Source organism: Lagenorhynchus albirostris, chromosome 3, assembly GCF_949774975.1.
Source record: "Lagenorhynchus albirostris chromosome 3, mLagAlb1.1, whole genome shotgun sequence".
In the NCBI taxonomy this organism is placed as follows: Eukaryota; Metazoa; Chordata; class Mammalia; order Artiodactyla; family Delphinidae; genus Lagenorhynchus; species Lagenorhynchus albirostris.
In genome coordinates, this window is record NC_083097.1 from 155,045,743 (window position 1) to 155,070,707 (window position 24,965).

A 24,965-nucleotide genomic window follows, 5' to 3' on the forward strand; every position below is an offset into this window, starting at 1 on the left:
TTTCCCCATACTCATCATGTCATGAATACTTCTAACCTTTTATTATTTTTTTCAGCAGGTTTTTTGTTAAATACCTTTTTATCTGGTTAGAAAGTTCCTTTCTACTGCTGCTTGGCTAAAAGTTTTTATCATGAGTAGGTACTGAGTATTTTGGGTTTTTTCCTACATGTATTGAGATGAACATATGGACTTCTCTTAATATTAAGGTAGTGCACAGCATCTGTAAGTTTCCTAATGTTAAAATAAACCATGCATTCCCATGAAAATTCTGTATTTATCATGTGTTATCTATGTTTAGGTACTTTGGTTTACATTTGCTAATGCTTTGTTTGGATTTTTACATTTCTGTTGATAGATGATATTGGCCTGCAATTTTTCTGTCTTGTATTTTCCTTGTCTGATTTTGGTACTGGGTTATATTAGAATCATCTGAAAGATCCTGCAAAAGACTTAATCTGTTACACTCAAGTTTGATAGACCTCGCCTTAAAAATAACTAGGCTTAATATTTTGCGTGATTTTATTTAATTTTTTGATGATTTTAGGACTATTGATACTTAGGGAATGCTATTGTCTGAAAGTTTGTGTCCCCTCAAAATTCATGTTGAAATTCAACTCCAAAGGTGATGGTATTAGGAAGTGGGGCATTGGGTGATGATGATCATGAGGGTACCTCCCTCATGAATAGATCAATGACCTTATAAAAGAGGTCCCTGACAGCTCCCTCACCATGTGAGGACACAGTGAGAAGTCACCAGACATGAACCAGGAAGAGGGTTAACCACAATACAGCCATGCTGGTGCCTTGATCTTGGACTCCCCAGCCATAATCGTGAGAAATAAATTTCTGTTGTTTATAAGCTACCCAGTCTCTGGTATTTTGGTATAGCACTCCAAACTAAGATAGGGAAATTATGTGTTTCCTAGGAATTTTCCTTAGGTAATTAGAGAATTTAAAAGAATGGTTGTTGGGAAAGAGACATTGCAGGTAGAGTACTAAATGACCCAGAAGAGTTTGTTCCTCACAAGTCTGAAACAATGAGACTGATTAGTCCTAGGAGGCAAAGCTGAATTCACTGATTTTTGCTTTGCTAAATCTCCATCCGAAATAATAACATTTTGGAGTTTTTGTTTTGTTTTAGCACCTTGGCAAATAGAAAAAAAAACTAACAGTTTTTAAAATGAAATGAGTATTCCTGTCCTTAACTGCTTGTCTACTCCTGATAAAATTGGCAAAACTGGATGTTAACCTCTGAATTTCTGTGAAGCTCAACAATTTTAGTATGACTTGTTTTTAGCTTGCTCAAATTATTGTTCACATTTTAGAAATGCTTTACTGGGATAAATAACTTGTTAAAACACATAGCCCATTTTTTGGAGGAAAAAGCATCTGAACTTAGAGCCTGAATTTTTGTCTAGTGGCCCTCAGAGTGTGCGAGGGAGAGAGCATCACGTGATGGAGGTGAAGGTAGAATGTAAGAGTGAAAGTTATCTTGTTCACTTGACTTCCTAGGACAACCCAAGTTCCATGTTGTTCCTGGGCCTTACTGGTGGCTGGTAACCAGAGAACTCAAGGAAGCAGGTACAACCTGGGGGCCAAGAGTCATACTCCCTATGGCTACATTGCAAGATGATTTTTAACAACATTTATCAGTAAATTAACTTGCAAAAGCAGTTATCTAAACAACCTCTAATTCTCAGCTTAATACAGTAAAGGTAATCAACTTATGAGAAAAACAAGTGAAATATCATGCCTTCCGTGATTTGAAATCATGTGACTTTAGATCTGATTCAGAGTTTGGAATAGTTGGGGAGAAAACTCAAAGGACTTATACCTGCAGTTTACAGAGTGATTTTACTTTCAGGTGAATGGCTTAGGAAGCAGGGGAGAAATAACTCAAAAGTTTTAACAACCACCAAGTACAGAAGTTGCTTTTAAACTCTTACAAAAACAAATTTTAGTGACAGTGAGGTAGCTCCAGGTCACCTGCTTACATTTCCTCTCCAATACATTCTTCTTAGTACAACTGGCTTGCGTAACACTCAAATGCAGTTTCAAAAAAAATAGAATACTAGATTAATCTGAAGTCTGGATTTTATGGCTGCACTTTTCCATAAATCAACATGCTTCCCAGTGATGCCTGTGAAAGCTGGTGGCTGTTATCATACATCACTAGAAAGAAAATAAAATACTAACCCTTTGACCTGACAAATTTTCTATTTTATAGTCAGTAATAACTTAAGAATATATGAAAACAACATCTTATAGAAGCTTTCCTAATATTCCTAAGGTTATCTTGCATCATAAAGTCTCTGATGTTTGATGAGGTCTACATTCTGAAGTTTAATTCACAATTAACTGATCTTCATGATTTTCTCCCCAAGATGAATTCTTTGACATTTCATGTGGAATTAACTTCAGTTGGAAGGTTTTTCCCCATGCATTTAACTTATAGTTTTTCTCCAGTATGAGTCCTCTGATGATTTGTAAGGGATGAGCTCTGACTGAAAGCTTTCCCACATTCTTTACATTTATAAGGCTTTTCTCCTGTATGAATTCTCGTATGTGTCATAAGGGATGAACTCTGTCTAAAGGCTTTCCCACATACTTTACAGTTATATGGTTTCTCTCCAGTATGAATTCTCTGGTGCTGAATGAGAGCTGAGCTTTGGTTGAAGGCTTTTTCACAGTCATTACATTTATAAGGTTTCTCTCCAGTATGAATTTTTCGATGAGTATTAACTGCTGAGTGGGAACTGAAGGCCTTTCCACATTCCTTACAGTTATATGGTTTCTCTCCAGTATGGATTCTGTTGTGTATATTAAGCCGTGAAATCCAGGAGAAAGCTTTCCCACATTCATTACATTTGTAAGGTTTTTCTCCAGTATGAATTCTTTGATGTTGTATAAGAGCTGAGCTTTGGCTGAAGGCTTTCCCACATTCTTTACAGGCATAAGGTTTCTCACCAGTGTGAATTCTCTGATGTATAATAAGAGCTGAGTGGTAACTAAATACTTTTCCACACTCATTACAATTAAAGGGTTTCTCTCCAGTATGAATTCTATGGTGTCTACTTAGCCGCGATATTGAAGTAAAGGCTTTCCCACACTGACTACATTCATACGGTTTCTCTCCAGTATGAATTCTATGATGCTGAATGAGAGATGAGCACTGGCTAAAGGCTCTCCCACATTCATTACACTTGTAGGGCTTTTCTCCAGTATGAATTCGCTGGTGATTATTAAGGGATGAACTACCTTTAAATGTTTTTCCACATTCATTACATTTATAGGGTCTCTCTCCAGTATGCATTCTCTGATGTCCAATGAGAGATGTAGTGAAACTGAAGGCTTTTCCACATTCACTACATATATAAGGCTTCTCTCCAGTATGAACTCTCAGGTGCTGAGTTAGAGATGAGCTTTGGCTAAAAGCTTTCCTACATTCCTTACATTTATAGAGCTTCTCTCCAGTATGGATTCTCTGATGTTTACTCAGAGAAGAACTGTGGAGGAAGATTTTCCCGCAGATACTACACTTGTAACACTTACGCACTGTGTTGATTCCCAGCTGTTCAAATAGAATTGAATACTGCTGTGAACAGGGTTTCCTTCCTCTGGAAACAATTCTGGGTTTTCTAATAAGTGATAATTTTAGATCAAGATTTTTCCCAAGGTCAATACCTGTAAAGCTCTTCTCCTTCATACAGGTTTTCTTGATGGTAACTAAGACTCCCCTCAAAGGTCTGTTCTTTTTGCCTTGCTGATTCTCTAGTTTTTCCTCATTTATGTAAATTTCTCCCAACTTGAAGTCAAAAGGACCATCACCTATGAGTTGATTCATTACTTCCTGATTTTCTTCTTCAGAAACTGTGGTTTCAAACAAGCTCTCCCATCCTAAAATAAATGAAACATGTAAGTCTCTGTTGCACTGAGAATAAAGAAAAATGACAACATATACAAGGATGGCTAACAAATGTATCCTGGGAGTCCTTAGAAAAGGATGAAAAAAGAAGAGCAAGAGAAACAAGCAGGATGGAAGATGTGCCTGGGTGGGAAAGGGTCTGAAGAAACCTGTGTGTGGGTGGGCTGAGTAACTGAGAGGGCAGCTCTTCCAGTAGAGCCAGGCCTGATCTAGTAACAAAGCAGAGGTCAGCAGGGTATACAGCATTTCTGTGTACAGCAGGTTGTACTGTTATTCAGCTTCATCTCCCAGGTCAGCCACCAGTGTACTCAAGCCAAATCCAAGAGAAAACTGCAGAGGGGCTATAAACAAAAAGTGGAAGAAGCACTGCCCTTAAAAGGCTCTTTGAAACACCAGACCTCAGCTACTGAAGTTCTGGGACTCATTTGAGTGCTATGCATAATGTTGTAATGAACTTCACTGACTCACTCAGACAATATCTACTGAGTATCCACTGTGTATTACCATGCAAAGGTCAAGACTCAGGGTTACGGGGAACATGCCAGATAAGAGTCCAATTTTCACAAGGTTTACATTCTAGTAGCCAACACTGACAATAACCAAGTAACCAAATAAAGTATTGGGAGTAATGAGAACTGTAAGAAAATATACAAAAACAAGGCAATGTGTAGTATGAGTGAACAACCTGATATTTTAAACTGGGTGGTGAGGAAATAAAATTAAACATGAGATCTAAATAACACACAAGAGCTGGCCATGAAAAAACATGGGTATAAAGATGATTCCACCTAGAAAGAAGAGCCATTACAAAGGCACTAAGGCAGGAGTAAGCTTCGTGTGTTTGCAGATAAAGAACAAGTGTGGCCTAGGCAAGAGGGAACTAGGGGAGAGTGCTACAATGGGAGGAAATGAGGTGGGCAGGGGCCACATCATGTGGCATCTTGTAAGATATAAGAATGTGTTTGGAATTTCTTCTAAGGATCACTGGGGGATGGTTGTGTGACAAATGGGCTGTAATTGGGGGCAGAGGAAAACAGAACAAAGACAGGTATAGAGCAGCCAATTAGGAGGCTGCCACAGTCTTCCTGGAGGAAGGTGATGGCAGTCTGCACTGGCATGGTAGCAGAATCAGGCACACTGAGATATTTTAAAGGCAGAGATGACAGGTATGTTCACCTGTGAATAGGGGGTACAGAATAAGTGAGAAGACTCAAGAATGATGGCTTTTGGCTTGGGGAACTCAATGGAGATGGGTGCCATATAGGAAATACTGCGAGAAGACTATATTTTTGAAAATGATTTTCTGTCTACCTTTTTGATCACTTAGGATACAGTGCAAGAAATGGGATCACTGATTCAAAAGGAATGAATGTACCCTATGAAAGAGCTTTCATTTTCTTAACTAAAAAGGAAATATATAATCATTGTAAGAAAAATTAAGAAAATACAGAAAACTATAAAAATGAAAATACAGTTCACCCATAAACACCTCATGCAAATATAATCACTGCTATGTGTGGAATTCAGCTCACCAAAATTTTTCTGTATATAAAGAAAACATTTTTACATAAAAAATTAAAGTGGTTAAAACTTCCCCCTCCCCCACTTCACTTAAAAAAAAATCATGAACTCTCTCCATGTCCATAAATGTAGGCTGACATCATCGTTTTGATGGCTGCATAATATTCCAGTACATGAATATATCATATTTAATAAATCTCCTTTGGAGTCATTTAGCTTTAGTTACTCCTAGTAATGCCTCATGTTATAACAAACATTCTTTTACACTATCTTTGCAACTTTGCACAATTATGGAATTATTTTCTTAAGATAAATTTCTAAGCCTGGGATTGATTTTAATAAAGCCAGAAAGACTTCCAATCAAAATCCCACTAAAGATATTGCTTATTGCTCAGAACAGTAGCAAAACACTGGATGTGTATTTCTTAACCTTTGGTAATATTCCCTATTAAAGAGAAAAATGGTATCTCATTGCTTTAGTTTGAATTTCATTGATTTATAATGAAGTTGAGTAGTTTTTCAAGAAATCTTTTTAATCATAATGCTCATGCCTTTGTGCTATAATTATTCAGACCTTCTTCCCCTTATATTTACTTTTGTATTCCATAGCCATGACAGCAATATTAATAGGGAAAAATGGGAAACTAAAATTTCCAAAAGGAAGATTGTTTAATAAAATATGGCTTAACAATACACTAGAGTTCTTTCAATGAAGTAGACCTCTATTCAATGATGGCTAAATAATTGAATGACATTCATAATTAAAAACAAATTCAAGAACAATATGTATAATCAATCTGTTTCTCTGCGTGCATGTGTCTTTCTCTCTCATGTACAAATACACTCAAACAAATATTCACAGTCTGAAAAGATAAATAGTAAAATATTAACAATGGCTCAGCACAGTTGGTAAAATGTCAAGTGAATCTCCTTTTTTTACTCCTCTTTTTTTACAATAGCATGCACACCTTAAACAAATTTAAAATAATTAATTTTTTTTAATGCTTGCAAAAGAGGAACACAGTCAATTTGAAACTAATGATTTCTTTGCCAACTAGAAAGCTCACAGCCAAATTTGAAACTCATCCTTGGCTACCATCCTGGTTCTTATAATAGATACATTTATTTTCTACAGTTCTGATTGAATTTCTATTTTATTATATTGTTATTCTTACAGTGAGGCTTCTCCAATTGTCCATGGAATATGGCAGAATATATTTTAGTATGTGGTAGAAAAAAGATCCCTGAACTGAAAAAAGACTTGGGTCTTCAAAGCAAAGGGCCCCGTGAATGCCAAATAATATTAAAAACAAAAACAAAAAAGTCAAACCTCCTTGATATAACTTAATGAAACTTCTGAATTCCAAAGACAAAGAGGATATCTTATAATATTCTAGACAGAAGACAAAAAAGGGGGAAAATGTTTTCTATACAGGAAACAGAGGGGAAAAAAACTCCAGAGGACTTTTAATCAACAATACTCAGTGCCCCAACACAGTGGAGCAAAGTCTGAACAATTCTTGGGAATAAAAACTGATGCCAGAACTCTAGATCCCAAACATAATTCCCACAGGAGAGGTAAAAGAATTGATATTAGACATGCACAAATACAGTACACATGAACCTTTCTGAAAACATTACTCAGTAAATATTCTAGTCAGACCAAAGGAAAAAATCTGAAGACAGAATTCATGAATAGAAACACAAGACTGAACTGACATAGAAAGGCTATCTCTTGCTATCAAGAGAAATAAATTCTGGACAAGCAGCAAAACTCAAAAAGCGAGCCATCCCCTGGTGTCAGAAACAAAGACAATATTCAAAGTAGAACAGAAAGCAAGAGCTTATGATTCAGCAACCCACAGGGATTTTAGAGATTGAGAGATATGTCCTAGAAGCCAGGGTCTGGAACATATTAGTTTAAAATTTTTCACACAAAAGAATTAGGGAAAAGGCATGTTGAACATCTGCAAACCTTCTGCCTGAATTCAGTAATTGTTACCACTTTGCTAACCTTGCTTTCTCTCTCTTGCATAGTACAAAATATACATGCAACTTTTTGTTTGTTTATTTTTTCTTTTTTTGTATTTTTTTTAGCTGAAACATGTGTAAAAAGTTACAGATAAGTCAAAGCAAAAACCCAAGATGGGACAATGAGAAATGCACTGTAGTGATAAAAGGTTTGTTCAGAAAATAATTTAAGAAAATAATCAATCCAGTAAAAGCAAGAAAAAAGGGGGAAGATATGTATCACAAACCTTTACACATTACATACTGCATTACATATTCTGCATTCAAATTACAAAGGACATATGACAAAAATGCAACCCATATTGGAAGAATTCAACTCTCCCTCTGAACCTGCTGTACCAAGTACTCAAAAAGGTCAAGTGAGGATATGCCCTTCCCAGCATTTCTCATCTGGCCTGGTACATCAAGGAGGGCCTTCATCAGTATCTCCTGCGTGCAGCCTCCTCACTGATCAGCAAAGCCCAAGCAGTCAGAAAATGCTATACCCATTTCCCAATTACTGTCACTCACCTAGACATGTGCTTTGAGAAACTCCATTTTCCACCATCCAGGGGTCTTCCCCTTGCTCTAACTGGAGGATAACTTTTGGTTTGGAAAACAGAATCCCTGTTCATGAGCAAGAAAGAGAATGAATCCATGGTGCAGACATGAGTGGCCAGTCTGACACTCAGATCCAGCCCCAGAGTCTGGGGCAGAGGGACAGTTGAGAGGAAAGAGATTTGTTCTGAGAAGGGTTTAAAACTGGGCTCCCAGAGGATGGCCAGGAGGTGGTCTCAGGAAGAAAGTTAGGGCTCTGGCTGTGCACTCCTCTAAGCTGGAACCTCCTGTGAGACCCAGAGGGACAGAGTTCAGGGGACAGAAGACAGGAAAAGCACAGAGAGGATGCCCATCACCAATTCTACCAAGCCAAGACTTGTCCCGGCGGCCAAGGGCAATAGCAACTGCTACTTTCTGAGGCCACCTGTGGGCTGAACCTGGCCATGCCGTCCAAGTGTCCTCCTTGGAGAGGGCACCAAGGTGCTCCCCCAGCAGATTCTACATCACAAGGAAAGGTCCTTACCCAGCGAGAACAGAGTGCTGTAGTTCTCCAACATCACCTCCTGGTACAAGGTTCTCTGCGCAGAGTCCAGATGCAACCACTCATCCCGGCTGAAGAACACAGCCACATCCCTGAATGTCACAGACTCCTGTAACAGAAACCCATTCTTGCTCACCCAGGGCCATACCCTCTGTGGGATGACTGGGCAGCAACACTGTCACCACTCTAGGTTCTGAGCATTTCAGGCTGAATACTTCCTTACCACCCCTCAATTACTGATCACATATATATTTGTCACCTACCTACTGTCAGTGATGCAATGTGTCCCCAGAAAAATGAAACACAGCAGCCAAACAAGGTAAAGCACTTGAAATAATTAAATAAAATCAGAATGACGGAAACACTGAACTCTAGACATGGACATGTACAATCACCTAGACCAAACTCATTTTACAGGTGAGACATGAGAATTGGGTTTTAGAAGGTTTTAGAGCCTCCAATACACTCACTCAAGGAGGAATAGGTGTGCTTGGATTCTGTCATCACCGTGGGCCATCTGTGTCCCGGGCAAGAGGACACTGACAGTCACAGTAAGGGAGGCTCGGAGAATGCCTCAAGCATGGCTTTCCCAGGAGTGGGCCCAGCGTGGTGAGCTGCACAATCTTTGAAGAGCCAGGTGAGAAGGCTGCAGTTGGGACTCTCTCTCCCCACCACGGAAGTCTTTGTTCTACCTCTCTCTGATACCAAGCAGGACCCTGTGGGGCCCTGCTGTATACAAAGAGCCTTTCCATGTCCCCCATTTCTTGTTTGTAGAAAAAGGGCTTCAGCTTCCTAGACCTTCCTGAACACCAAAGAGCATATTCAAACAGTTGCTAATCAAGGAAGTGAGGGAATGCAGAAACAAAGGAACAGACAAACAAAGGAAACTGTTTCTGTTGTCAAGAAACAACAGTGCAGCCAAAAAGTAGGGTCCTGGTTCCTGCTCAAGGGACATACATAACAATGTATCTTTGAGTTCTTCTGCAGGAACTAAGGCCCCCATCCAGGTAGAGAATGTTACTTAAGGCTGAGCGCAAGAGTCCTGGACACTGCCCTGTTACCTCACCACCAACCAATCAGAAGAAAGTCACACACTCTGCAGCCCTCACCCCAAATTTTCCCTAAAAAAACTTATCCCCGAAAACAGTCAGGGAGTTCAAGTTTTTTTTAACAAGCCATCCTTTCTCCGTGCTTGGCCCTGCAATAAACCTTTTCCACTCCAAACTCCGACGTTTTGGTTAGTTTTGCCTCACTGTGCATCAGGGACACGAACTTGCCTTCAGTAACATCTCCCGCTTCACTGCATCACAAGTCACCTCTTTTAAAGTAGTGGCCCCTTTCTTTTATTATTAAGAATCTTTTTTTTTAAGCAAATTAGGAATAAGCAAAAGAAAAAGGAATGTTAATCTAACTTTCTACCACTAGAAACAAGGTTTATTAACTTCTTGCTGTATGTTCTTTCAGACTTTTACATGATAATATGGCTCTAAGTTTAAACAAAAATAAAATGTTACACAGGTAACTTTATCTAACAACATTTTTTATTTGCTGCCCAGCATCTCACTGTATAGATTACTTATAGATTATTAGATGGTTTACTTAACTAATCTACTGGTGGGCATTTAGGTAACTAAGCTACTGGTGGGCATTTAGGTTGTTTCCATTTTTGTAACCCTAAAAATTCTGGATTGAGCATCCCTGCACATCACAAAAAAGTGTGCAAAGTCTATTTCCTTAGGACACATTTCTAGAAGCAGAAATACTTCCACACTTTCTCTTTATCCCCAAAACCCAGAAAGGAGATCACAAGGCCAGGGATGTTCTCTGACTGATAAGGGCAAAAACAAAACTAAGAGGCTGTTGGAAATAAGTGAGAAGACTCCCACTCCAATCTCCATTTTCTTTCTGAATTTCTTTCTTCATCCTTACCAAATGTATGTAAATCTTTTTAATAGCTAAATAAACCATCTGTCAGTCTCACAACTCAGGACTGTTTCCTCAAGGACCTGGCAACCATTTCTTTGAATGCGCCAACATTCCCAATTCCTGGGAGGAGATGGGCCTAACTTGTCACCTGACAAATTTCCAAATTGCGAAATTGGGTTATAGCACTTACCTATATAAGAATGAGTTTTCTGTCTTTGCACTCTCTTTAGTGGATTGCCTGTGATGCACATTACATTCTGGCTTAATGTTTATTCAATAATAAAAGTGTTTTCTTTCTCTTCTACCTTTGTGGAAAGGTTTCCTGGGTTGGGAAGAGATTATGTTTTTAATTATAGTTCCCCAAGTGAAAGGGCAAAGAAGGGAAAAAAATCACTGTGGACCAGATACTTCCCACTTCAGGGAAGGCTCACTTCACGAATCTGTCCCCGCAAACCACTGCCCAAATTGCGACTTCTTTTCCTTTCACCATCTGTACGAGCCTAATCCTGCTTGCATGTGCAAAATCGCACAATAGGAGGGAGTATCCCTGACCACACCTGCTGACTCAGAGGTCTTCTTTCTAGGATCTTCTTAGAAAATCACCTGGACCCTCACCAGGTATTACTGGAGTAGACTGGTTCTCAATACCTTGAGGATAGAGACCTTCCTCTTCGATTTCCTAGCATTATGGAAAGATCTGACTCCCCCATGTCTCTACCCTCCCCACGGCAAAACAGACCTGGATCCCACACAAAGCTCTGGGTGTGGCACTGGCATGGGGCCTGTGGGCCCATTCATTTCCTAGTCAACAAGCACTAACTGTTACGTAGAAAATTCAAAATGAGACTGGCCCTGCAGCAAAGGAAACACCTTCTTTATGAAATTCCTCAACTACCAGGCCTTCTAGTCCCTCAATGGGCTTCATTACCTAGAAAAGCTCAACAATGGATGAAGCATGTTCCCCACCTCTGAACCCAGAAGGTAGTTCAAGAAAGAAGCCTTCACATACCAGAGCCTGGGCTGGCAACAATCTTGTGGCCATGTCTCCCTCCTGCTGCTCCTCTTGGGGAAGGCACCTGAAACGTTGAAAGAAACTGTGAGGTCTCTCCATCCTGTCTGCACTCCCGTCCTCATCAGGGTTAGGCTAGGTTGAGAAGTCTCCACACACTGAGCACCTTGCAGAAGGAAACCAGAAGGAACCTGGAAGCCTAGGCATTCCTGAGTGGGAAGGGCCCTGTGCTTGACCACCAAAACCAGGAGTGGGCAGTAAGAAGACTGCCAGTCACTGGGCCTGCTACCTTTCAGCCAGTGGTTTATGAATAAAGAGGAATCAAACTAAGGGCTTAGAACTATCTGATATGCATTAACAGTGTAAAGGGCAGTCACACCGGGCTCACAGAAATGGTTAATCATTGAGAAATGACATAAATATTCCACACACCTGCATTTAGGTACTTTGAGCTACAGTAATTATGATATAATAATTCTTCAAAAGTCATTTTAAGAATTGATGTCCTTTTCAGAAATAGTCAACCAAAAATTAGCTGTGTTTTTGGAAACTGTGTTTCCTTTCGAAGAAAGAGTTATCAATGCTCCTTAAACCTAAAAGGAAACATTACCTATCCACCTTCCCTACTCCCACACCCCCAAAAATACAAGACTTAGAAGAAATAGCTTCGTTGGCTAGAAATGAATTTAAAATTTAGAGAAAAGGGAAGTAACTTTGCAAGCGTACAAAATTACTCTAAACAAAAAAGTAAACAGTTAAATCACTTAGGATTCACTCTAGAACAATGTCAAAAAACAAGGTTGGCAAAAACGGATAAACATAAAGTTTAAACTCTAGGGGGGAAAAAACCAACGAACGGAAAAAGGTGAAAACCGCCCCAGGGTTCACGAACCCTGAAAACAAGGCACAGCTTGCTGCAATCTCTTTTCGAGTGCCGTTTCTCCAGGAGCCTTGCCCCAGGCATAGGCCCAGCTGTCGGGCGGGGAGACCTCCCCGGGCAACGCCCCCTCCTCGGGCTGCGTTCACCTGCCAAGGCCGCCTTGGCTGGCACGCCCAGAGCTGGGGCTCGCGCCGCGGCTGGTCTTCTGTCCTGGCCCCGCCGTAGGAGGCGCATACCCCGGGCCCATTCTCACCGGCAGTCTGTACCTGGGCTCGCCAGGACGGGGACTCGAAGCTGCGGCCCTTACTGCAGGCAAAGGGAACACCTATCGCAGGGATATTTGTTGTCGCCGCCGCCGCCAGGCCGCCGGACAAAAATGCGCGTGCGCAAAGGAGAACCGCAGAGCTTTTCCTTTCGAACTATACTTCCCAGACGTCTGCACTCTACGGCACTCTACGGGGTACGAGAAGGGCCAACGGTGGGAAGGCTAGAGTCTTGCTAGAAAAAGCAGTCTTGCTAGAAGGCAGAGGAAGTTGGAGCCTCTGCTGTAACCACATGTCCTCTCGCGCACCCTTTTTATTCATAATTATGATGACAATGATAGTAGGAGGGAAAAGTGAATATGTAATAGAAAATGTGGACGACTAGACGTTTGCTGCTCTTTATTGGTTATTGAGAAAACTTAGAATCTAACAAATTTTTGAATTAAAAAAATTGTCTAAATTTTGTAGCCTATGATAAAAGATATATTTTTAAACTGACACACTGGGTAAAAACAAAAACATAGACCTAGTATTGCCCTTTTCATGACACTCATTACTTCTTTTAAAAGGGTTCTTTTAAATTGTAAAGCTTGTCTTCCAGTATTGACTGTACTTCCCTTCTTTACAACTGCATCCTCATTGTCTGGCACTGTACATACCAAATAATACGTATTCAATAAGTGTTGAATGAATGCTTTTTAAAATATCCACCATTACGGTTTACAAAAACAGACCTAAAATCAAAGGGTACCTTAAGGTAGAAAATAAAGAGATGAATTAAGATATACCCGGAAAAATAATATGAAAAAGAAATCTGGGATCACAATGTTACAAAGACAAGTATATTTCAAAGTAAAAATAGTTAAGTTGGACAAAATAGGTTGTTATGTATCGATAAAAGATAGCAATATACATTACTAACCATTAGGGAAATGCAAATCAAAACCACAATGAGCTATCACTTTACACCCATTAGGATAGCTGCTATCAAAACAAACAAAGACAAAAACAAAATAATACAGAAAAAAACAAGTGTTGGTGAGGACTTGTTGAAATTGAATCCTTGTGAATTGCTGGTGACAATGTAAAATGGTGCAGCTGCTGTGGAAAATAGTACGGCGTGTCGACTTTAAAAAATGCACAACGTGCAAGTTGTGAGTCAAGTTTTATTTGGGGCGAAATGAGGACTATAGCCTGGGAGACAGCATTTCAGATAGCTCTGAGAAACTGCTCCAAAGAGGTATTGGGGGAGGTCAGTATATTTGTGATTTTGGTGAAGGGGGAGTACATGCAATCAAGCACATATTTTTTTGCAGAAGGTTTCTGCTAGTCACGAGGAGCAATCATCACCATGAAGGTGCTTAGTGCCTTTCTAGATATTAGGAGATGCAAGAATTGGACGCATAAAGCTGTCTCCTGAAAATATCTGACTATCTGAAGACATGTTCTGCCAGTTTTTCCCAGAGCACAGAGTGCCTCATGTCTGCTCTCCACCCTGAATTCTTTTCAGGGGATGTTGAAAGTCAGCAGCTGCAGCAGCACATCTACCTTGTAGAGGTAGATGGCAAGTGCCAATGGCAAGTGCCAATTTGTAGTTGACAGGTGGTCCCTCAAAAAATTAAAAATAGAATTACCATATAATCCAGCAATTTCACTTCTAGATATATTCCCCAAAGAATTGAAAGCAAGGACTCAAGCAGGTATTTGTACACTAATGTTCACGGCAACATTATTCACAGTAGTCAAAAGGTAGAAACAACTGAAGTGTCAATGAATGGATGAATGGATAAACAAAATGTGGTCTATCCGTACAATGAAGTATTTTTCAGCCATAAAATGAAGGAAAATCCAATACATGCTACAACATGGATGAATCTTGAAGACATGCAAAGTAAAATAAGGCAGACACAAAAGGACAAAAATTGTATGATTCCACCTATGTGAGGTATCTAGAAGAGTCAGATTCATAGAAGGAAAGTAGAATAGTGGTTACCAATGGTTGAAGGAAGAGTGAAATGAGGATTTATTGTTTAATGGGTGCAGAGTTTCAGTTTGGGATAATGAAAATTTTCTGGAGGTGACTAGTGGTGATGATTGCACAACAATGTAAATATGCTTAATGCTATTAAGCTATACACTTAAAATGATTAAAATGGTAAATTTTATGTTATATGTATTTTACCACAATAAAATAATAATATAAAATAAAATAACAATTATGAACCATTACTGGCAAGACAGCATTGAGATTTACAAAGTAAAAACAAGGTGGCAGACTGAATACACATAATTACCTCCTTTTTTCTCTTCATATTCTTTAAAATAATAAAAACACATGTATAATTTGAAAAGTAATAAAAACCATACAACTCTAGAAAAATACCACCAGAACACTAGAAATTGATAATCTTGGAAGGCATGCAGCAGATATGTGCCCTGAGAGACAAAGGCCATCTAACGGAGCCATATGTCTCCTTGCATGGCCCTGCAATAAACCTTTTTCTGCTCCAAACTCCGACTTTTCTGTTTGTTTGGCACATGAACTTGTGTTGGGTAACAAAAGTATTTACACAGATTATAGTTCCTAGAATAGCTCTGATGGAATTAATTACGAATATAATTCATTACAAAATCAAAGAAAGTAAAATTTGTATGGATTACAAGGAAATGAAGTAAGTAAATTAATCAGTAAAACATTTGAGTCAAAATTAGTGTTGAGGCATATTGTGAGGGTAATTAATCATGCAATTAAAACCCAAAATATTACAAAAGAGAGTGGCAAAGAGAATATGGTAGCAGGTTAGTGTTCTTGATTATTCAGGAGAATGACATAATTTCAGAAATAAGTTTTAAAAATCTTTAAATGTGTATGTTAAATATTCAATAGAACCCACTAAGCAAATCAATATATGAATATCTAACCAACCACTGCATAATCTTTTTTTTTGTAGGTTCAAATCTTACTTATTTATTTATTTTTATAATTTTTATTGGAGTATCGTTGCTTTACAATGTTATGTTGTTTCAGGTGTACAACAAAGTGAATCAGCTATACACATACATATATCCACTCTTCTTTAGATTCTTTTCCCATATAGGTCATTACAGAGTATTGATTAGGGTTACCTGCGCTATACAGTAGGTCTTTATTAGTTATCTATTTTATAAATAGTAGTGTGTATATGTCAATCCCAGTCTCCGAATTTATCCATCCTCCCCTTCCCCATGGGAACCATATGTTTTTGTTTCACTTTGTTTTTGTTTTTAAAAAGAATTGTTTATTTACTGGATCTGGGGCAGATTAGATACAGAACCAATTTTAAATTTACATCTTTTAACTCAATTTTGAAGTGTTTTCACACACACACGCACACAAATTGGCATGCAACAGTTGTCCTAAGGTAAAACACAGTCACCATAAACTGTTGCAAATATTTTCACCCAAGGTTGAAAAATTGTTTATCCTGAACATGAAAACCTGTAACAGATTTAAATTAATTATATAAAACTTGTTACTTGTAGTTTTCCCCTTGCAAAGATCCAAAAAACAATGTACAAGTAACTAATATACATCAGTCACAACATAATCCTGGATCATCCCCACACCAAAACTAGATGCTTCTTTAATTTTAACCCATCATCAGAGGCCAAGAGAAAGTCATTTTGTTTTATACGAAACAAAATTCACATGTGCCAAAAATGAAAGACCCAAGAAAAACAAACACCCTAGTGCTGACAGTAATGCTCAGTACACTAATTAAACAGTGGCCAAAATGCCACTGATCAAAAATAAAATAGTGGCTGTATATCACTGCAAAGAAATCCAAGAGGCTTTTAACCCTCTGGCATCAGAAATCCAGATTTTTCCAATTATGTGAACGCATACCTCCTCCATGCTAAGAGTAGAGAAAGTGGATAGGCCATCATAGAAAGAAAAAGAACTACCATTCACTGCAACACCCAGAGAATTGGTTTTAATAGCAACTTCTTAAAAGTTTAGGCAGAAACCAAAAAATGGTTATTAGCTGCTTGTGTCAACAATTTTAAGTGGAGGTGATTGAGTTCTAAGGTTCAAAGTAAAACTTTAAAAGGGAAAAAGTTGTTGGTTTAAGTCTTATCTTTAAAGCAAAAACAAGATAGACAAAGTATAAAAGTACCAACCTGGCAGCATACTCTAGTCACAGAGCTCTGCCATTAGGCTGGATAGAAAATGTCAAGATTCAGATTGTTGTTTCTGATAAGTACTCAACAAAATGAATCTTTAATGACTTGAACTGCAGGATTAGGGATCCCAAGAATGCAGTCATTTTTAGTAAAGTACTATCAGTAAAGTACAATCCTGACCAGACTGCATTTTATTATAAAAACAAAAGAAAGAAGATATAATAAGAACTATGCACCTATATTCCACTTACAGTTCTTGAGTTCTGGAAGGCCCTGTATAATGGAGGAAGAATTCAAATATGAAATCATGCCAATCACATGTCAAATTTCACTATGACTTTCCTAAAAAATGTTTCTCCCCAATATATATTAATCACAAAGAAACATAAGCTGTGAATGTACAGTTTAGAAAATAAAAACATAGAAACTAATGACATTATTATGACCAAGACGTTGGTTTTAAACAACCCTCTGGACTTCAAAAAAGTCTCTTCAGGAGTGGAAGGATGCGCTCTCAATCCCTCTTGTGAGAGCACCGGAATCACAACTGACTGTTTGATGATCATCGACAGTGGGACACTGGAGCTCACCAGGGAAGATGCCCCAATCCAGAGACAGAGGAGAGACCGCAGTGGGATGGTGGGAGGGGTGCAATCACAGTAGGGTTGAGTCCCATAACTGCTGGGTGGGTGACTCACAGACTGCAGAACACTTGTACCACAGAAGTCCACGAAATGGAATGAAGTTTCTGAGCCCCACGTCAGGCTTCCCAACCTGGGGGTCCAGCAATGGGAGAAGGAATTCCTAGAGAATCAGATTTTGAAGGCTGCTGGGATTTGATTGCAGGACTTCGACAGGACGGGAGGAGGCAGGGACTCCATTTCTGGAGGGCACACACAGAGTAGTGTGTGCATCGGCACCCAGGAGGGGGAGCAGGGACACCAGGGGAGACTGAGTCAGGCCTGCCTGCTGGTGTTAGGGGGGGTCTCCTGCAAAGACAGGGGGCAGGGGGCTGTGGCTCACCATGGAGACGGGGACACTGGCAGCGGAAGTTCTAGGAAGTGCAACATGGCGTGAGCCTTCAAAGAGACTGTCATTGGCCCCACCAAGGAGCCCGGATGGGCTCCAGTGTTGAGTTGCCTCAGGCCAAACAACCAACATGGAGGGAACCCAGCCCCACCCATCAGCAGTCAAGAGGATTAAAGTTTTACTGAGCTCTGCCCACCACCAGTCCCTTCCATCAGGAAACTTGCACAAGCCTCTTAGATAGCCTCATCCACCAGAGGGCAGACAGCAGAATCAAGAAGAACTACAATCCTGCAGCCTGTGGAACAAAAACCACATTCACAGAAAGATAGACAAGATGAAAAGGCAGAGGGCTATGTACCAGATGAAGGAACAAGATGAAACCCCAGAAAAACAATTAAATGAAGTGGAGACAGGCAACCTTCCAGAAAAAGAATTCAAAATAATGACAGTGAAGATGATCCAGGACATTGGAAAAAGAATGGAGGCAAAGATCAAGAAGCTGCAAGAAATGTTTAACAAAGACCTAGAAGAATTAAAGAACAAACAAACAGAGATGAACAATACAATGACTGAAATGAAAACTACACTAGAAGGAATCAATAGCGGAATAACTGAGGCAGAAGAACGGATAAGTGGCCTGGAAGACAAAACGGTGGAATTCACTGCTGTAGAACAGAATAAAGAAAAAAGAATGAAAAGAAATAAAGATAGCCTAAGAGACCTCTGGGACAACATTAAATGCAACAACATTTGCATTATAGGGGTCCCAGAAGGAGAAGAGAGAGAGATGGGACCAGAGGAAATATTTGAAGAGAATATAGCTGAAAACTTCCCTAACATGGGAAAGGAAATAGCCACCCAAGTCCAGGAAATGCAGTGAGTCCCATAGAAGATAAACCCAAGGAGAAACATGCTGAGACCCGTAGTAATCAAATTGGCAAAAAATAAGACAAAGAAAAATGATTGAAAGCAGCAAGGGAAAAATGACAAATAACATACAAGGGAACTCCCATAAGGTTAACAGCTGATTTCTTAGCAGAAATTCTACAAGCCAGAAGGGAGTGGCATGATATACTTAAAGTGATGAAAGGGAAGAACCTAAAACCAAGATTACTCTACCCAGCAAGGATCTCATTCAGGTTTGATGGAGAAATCAAAAGCTTTACAAACAAGCAAAAGGTAAGTGAATTCAGCACCACCAAAGCAGCTCTACAAAAAATGCTAAAGGAACTTCTCTAAGTGGGAAACACAAGAGAAGAAAAGGACCTACAAAAACAAACCCAAAACAATTAAGACAATGGTCATAGGAACATACATATCAAAAATTACCTTAAATGTGAATGGATTAAATGCTCCAACCAAAAGACACAGGAGTGCTGAATGGATACAAAAACAAGACCCATATGTATGCTGTCTACAAGAGACCCACTTCAGACCTAGGGACACATACAGACTGTAAGTGAGGGGATAGAAAAAGATATTCTATGCAAATGGAAATCAAAAGAAAGCTGGAGTAGCAATACTCATATCAGATAAAATAGACTTTAAAATAAAGAATGTTACAAAGAGACAAGGCAGGACACTACATAATGATCAAGGGATCAATCCAAGAAGAAGATATAACAATTATAAATATATATGCACCCAACATAGGAGCACCTCAATACATAAAGATACTACTAACGGCTATAAAAGAGGAAATCGACAGTAACACAATAATAGTGGGGGACATTAACACCTCACTTACACCAATGGACAGATTATCCAAAGTGAAAATAAATAAGGAAACACAAGCTTTAAATGACACAATAGACCAGATAGATTTAATTGATATTTATAGGACATTCCATCCAAAAACAGCAAATTACACTTTCTTCTCAAGTGTGCATGGAACATTCTCCAGGATAGATCACATCTTGGGTAAAAAATCAAGTCTCAGTAAATTTATAAAATTTAAATCATATCAAGTATCTTTTCTGACCACAAAGCTATGAGATTAGAAATCAATTACAGGGAACAAAACATAAAAAACAGGGCTTCCCTGGTGGCACAGCAGTTGAGAGCCCGCCTGCCGATGCAGGAGACACGGGTTCCTGCCCCAGTCCGGGAAGATCCCACATGCCACAGAGCAGCTGGGCCCGTGAGCCATGGCCGCTGAGCCTGCGCGTCCGGAGCCTGTGCTCCACAACGGGAGTAGGCCACAACAGTAAGAGGCCCACATACCGCAAGAAACAAAAACAAGAACAACAACAAAAAAAAACATAAAAAACACAAACAAATGGAGGCTAAACAATACATTAGCAAATAACCAAGGGATCACTGAAGAAATCAAAGAAGAAATCAAAAAATACATAGAGAGAAACGACAATGAAAACACGATGATCCAAAACCTACGGGATACAGCAAAAGCAGTTCTAAGAGGGAAGTTTATAGCAATACAAGCCTACCTCAAGAAACAAGAAAAATCACAAATAAACAATCTAACCTGACACCTAAAGGAGGTAGAGAAAGAGGAACAAACAAAACCCAAAGTTAGTAGAAGGAAAGAAATCATAAAGATCAGAGCAGAAATAAATGAAATAGAAACAAAGAAAACAATAGCAAAGATCAATAAAACTAAAAGCTGGTTCTTTGAGGAGATAAACAAAATTGATAAACCATTAGCCAGACTCATCATGAAAAAGAGGGAGAGGACTCAAATCAATAAAATTTAAAATGAAAAAGGAGAAGTTACAGCAGACACTGAAGAAATACAAAGCATCCTAAGAGACTATTACAAGCAACTCTATGCCAATAGAATGGACAACCTGGAAGAAATGGATAAATTCTTAGAAATGTATAACCTTCTAAGACAACCAGGAAGAAATAGAAAATATAAACAGACCAATCACAAGTAATGAAATTGAAACTGTGATTAAAAATCTTCCAACAGGTCTTCCCTGGTGGCGTAGTGCTTGAGAGTCCGCCTGCCGATGCAGAGGACATGGGTTCATGCCCCGGTCCGGGAGGGTCCCCCATGCCATGGAGTGGCTAGGCCCGTGAGCCATGGCTGCTGAGCCTGTGCAACTGGAGCCTGTGCTCTGCAACAGGAGAGGCCCCAACAGTGAGAGGCCCGTGTACTGCAAAAAAAAAAAAAAAAAAAAAAATCTTCCAGCAAACAAAAGTCCAGGACCAGATGGCTTCACAGGTGAATTCTATCAAACATTTAGACCCATCCTTCTCAAACTCTTCCAAAAAATTGCAGAGGAAGGAACACTCCCAAACTCATTCTATGAGGCTGCCATCACCCTGATACCAAAAGCAGACAAAGATACTACAAAAAATGGAAATTACAGACCCATATCACTGATGAATATAGATGCAAAAATCCTCAACAAAATAGTAGCAAACAGAATCCAACAACACATTAAAGGGTCATACACCATGGTCAAGTGGGATTTATGCCAGGGATGCAAGGATTCTTCAATATATGCAAATCAATCAGTGTGATACACCATATTAACAAATTGAAGAAGAAAAACCATATGATCATCTCAATAGATACAGGGAAAGCTTTTGACAAAATTCAACACCCATTCATGATAAAAACTCTCTAGAAACTAGGCAGAGTGGGAGCCTACCTCAACATAATAAAGGCCATATACAACAAACCCACAGCAAACATCATTCTCAATGGTGAAAAACTGAAAGCATTTCCTCTAGGATCAGGAACAAGACAAGGATATCCACTCTCACCACTATTATTCAACATAGTTTTGGAAGTCCTAGCCATGGCAGTCAGAGAAGAAAAAGAAATAAAAGGGGGCTTCTCTGGTGGCGCGGTGGTTGAGAGTCCGCCTGCCGACGCAGGGGACACAAGTTCGTGCCCCGGTCCGGGAAGATCCCACATGCCACAGAGCGGCTGGGCCCGTGAGCCATGGCCGCTGAGCCTGCGCGTCCGGAGCCTGTGCTCCACAACGGGAGAGGCCACAGCAGTGAGAGGCCTGCGTACTGCAAAAAAAAAAAAAAAAAAAAAAAAGAAATAAAAGGAATCCAAATTGGAAAAGAAGTAAAACTTTCACTGTTTGCAGATGACATGATACTATACATAAAGGATCCTAAAGATGCCACCAGAAAACTACTAGAGCTAATCAGTGAATTTAGTAAAGTTGCAGGATACAAAATTAATGCACAGAAATCTCTGTCATTCCTATACACTAATGATGAAAAATCTGAAAGAGAAATTAAGGAAACACTCCCATTTACCATTGCAACAAAAAGAATAAAATACCTAGGAGTAAACCAACCTAGGGAGACAAAAGACCTGTATGCAGAAAACTATAAGACACTGATGAAAAAAATTAAAGATGATACCAGCAGATGGAGAGATATACCATGTTCTTTGATTGGAAGAATCAATATTGTGAAAATGACTATATTACCCAAAGCAATCTACAGATTCAATGCAATCCCTATCAAATTACCAATGGCATTTTTTTTACAGAACTAGAACAAAAAATCTTAAAATTTGTATGGAGACACAAAAGACCCCAAATAGCCAAAGCAGTCTTGAGGGAAGAAAATGGAGCTGGAGGGATCAGGCTCCCTGACTTCAGACTATCCTACAAAGCTACAGTAATCAAGACAATATGGTACTGGCACAAAAACAGAAACATAGATCAATGGAACAAGATAGAAAGCCCAGAGATAAACCCATGCACTTATGGTCAACTAATCTATGACAAAAGAGGCAAGGATATAAAATGGAGAAAAGACAGTCTCCTCAATAAGTGGTGCTGGGAAAACTGGACAGCTACATGTAAAAGAATGAAATTAGAACACTCCCTAACACCATATACAAAAATAAACTCAAAATGGATTATAGACCTAATTGTAAGACTGGACACTACAAAATTCTTACAGGAAAACATAGGAAGAACACTCTTTGACATAAATCCCAGCAAGATCTTTTTTGATCCTCCTCCTAGAGTAAGTGAAATAAAAACAAAAATAAACAAATGGGACCAAATGAAACTTCAAAGCTTTTGCACAGCAAAGGAAACCATAAACAAGACGAAAAGACAACCCTCAGAATGGGAGAAAATATTTGCAAACGAATCAATGGACTAAGGATTAATCTCCAAAATATATAAACAGCTCATGCAGCTCAATATTAAGAAAACAAACAACCCAATCCACAAATGGGCAGAAGCCCAAAATAGACATTTCTCCAAAGAAGACATACAGATGGCCAAGAAGCACATGAAAAGCTGCTCAACATCACTAATTATTAGAGAAATGCAAATCAAAACTACAATGAGGTATCACTTCACACCAGTTAGAATGGGCATCATCAGAAAATCTACAAACAACAAATGTTGGAGAGGGTGTGGAGAAAAGGGAACCCTCTTGCACTGTTGGTGGGAATGTAAATTGATACAGCCACTATGGAGAACAGTATGGAGGTTCCTTAAAAAGCTAAAAATAGAATTACCATATTTTTCAGCAATCCCACTACTGGGAATATACCCAGAGAAAACCATAATTCAAAAAGACACATGCACCCCAATGTTCATTGCAGCACTATTTACAACACCCAGGTCATGGAAGCAACCTAAATGCCCATCGACAGATGAATGGATAAAGAAGTTGTGGTACTTATATACAATGGAATATTACTCAGCCATAAAAAGGAACAAAATTGGGTCACTTGTTGAGAAGTGATTGAATCTAGAGACTGTCGTACAGAGTGAAATAAGCCAGAAAGAGAAAAACAAATATTGTATATTAATGCATGCATGTGGAACCTAGAAAAATGGTACAGATGAACTGGTTTGCAGGGCAGAAATTGAGACACAGATGTAGGGAACAAATGTATGGACACTAAGTGGGGAAATCCACGGTGGGGTGGGGTTGGTGGTGTGATGAATTGGACGATTGGGATTGACATGTATACACTGATGTGTATAAAATTGATGACTAATAAGAACCTGCTGTATAAAAAAATAAATTAAATAAAATTCAAAAAATTTTAAAAATATATTAGGACACACAAACTAGCAATACATAAAAATGGTAATAATATATGATAACCATGTTGGGCTTTTCCAGAATACAGATAATTTTAACTCTAAAAATAATGTGATTCACCACATTAACAGATTAAAGAAGAAAACACACACACACACACACACACACACACACAAAATCTCTTCAGGTAGTAGATCTGTCCCAATGTCATGGTAACTAGAACAAGAGCTTCAAAGAAGGACCAAAGGACCACTCTGCTGTTTGTTCTGCCATTGATTGCTCTGTGTATTCTCTCCCGAACTTCCATGTATTCCTGTTCATGCTTTACAGCTGTCATCGCCACTGTGAGTTCATTAATCATTTCTTCTAGCTTGTTCTGGTGAGCTTCTGTTTCCATGTTTTGTCCTTTGGGCGCCTCCTCAATATCAATGGTGAACATCACTATTTTTGGAGTCATGGTGGACATCCTATTGCTGAAACAAAACTTACATGTTCCATCCATGTGAGCAGCAAATGTGTATTTCCCACTGGACTCCCAGTCTTCTTTATAAATTCCTTTATTATCAGGCCCTGTAATCTCCATGTCGATGCCCAGGAAGATGCCCTCGGCCACCTCGAAGATGAGGCCCATCTTGGTGCCCGAGGTGACCCACTCAAAGAAGCACTCCTCTGCATGCACGTCAATGCTGATGAAGTAGTCCGAGGCCATGGCCAGGATGGCAGCCAGGAGCACCAGCAGCTCAGCGAGTGTCACCATGGTGGGGCTGGGGCCAAAACCAGGACCGGGACTGTGGCCTCCAGAGCCGCCGTCGCTGCCACCACCACCTCAGTCCATAAGTTTGTTTTCTACATCTGTTTGTAAATAAGTTCATTTTGTACCTTTTTTTTTTTTTTTAGATTCCACATATAGGCGATATCATATGATATTTGTCTTTCTCTGACTGACTTACTTCATTCAGTATGACAATCTCTAGGACCATCCACGTTGCTGCAAATGGCATTATTTCATTCTTTTTTTTTATGGCTTAGTAATATATCACATTTTCTTTATCCATTCATCTGTCGATGGATATTTAGGTTGCTTCCATATCTTGGCTATTGTAAATACTACTGCAATGAACATTGGGGTG

At 39.3% G+C, this 24,965-nt stretch overlaps 2 protein-coding genes across 2 annotated transcripts; both read right to left on the reverse strand.

Moving 5' to 3' along the window:
• Positions 1-1,832: 1,832 nt before the first annotated feature.
• On the reverse strand, positions 1,833-12,730 carry ZNF879 (zinc finger protein 879). The gene is made up of 5 exons (XM_060144440.1): positions 12,637-12,730; positions 11,491-11,557; positions 8,538-8,664; positions 7,988-8,083; positions 1,833-3,897 (listed from the first exon to the last, which is right to left on the reverse strand). The coding sequence occupies exons 2-5, from the start codon at positions 11,521-11,523 to the stop codon at positions 2,450-2,452; spliced, it is 1,704 nt and encodes a 567-aa protein (XP_060000423.1). The 5' UTR covers positions 11,524-11,557; positions 12,637-12,730; the 3' UTR covers positions 1,833-2,449.
• On the reverse strand, positions 12,674-24,592 carry LOC132518444 (transmembrane emp24 domain-containing protein 2-like). The gene is made up of 2 exons (XM_060146396.1): positions 24,008-24,592; positions 12,674-12,823 (listed from the first exon to the last, which is right to left on the reverse strand). Exons 1-2 carry the CDS (start codon positions 24,590-24,592, stop codon positions 12,674-12,676), a joined length of 735 nt encoding a protein of 244 aa, XP_060002379.1.
• Between the last annotated feature and the right edge of the window lie 373 nt (positions 24,593-24,965).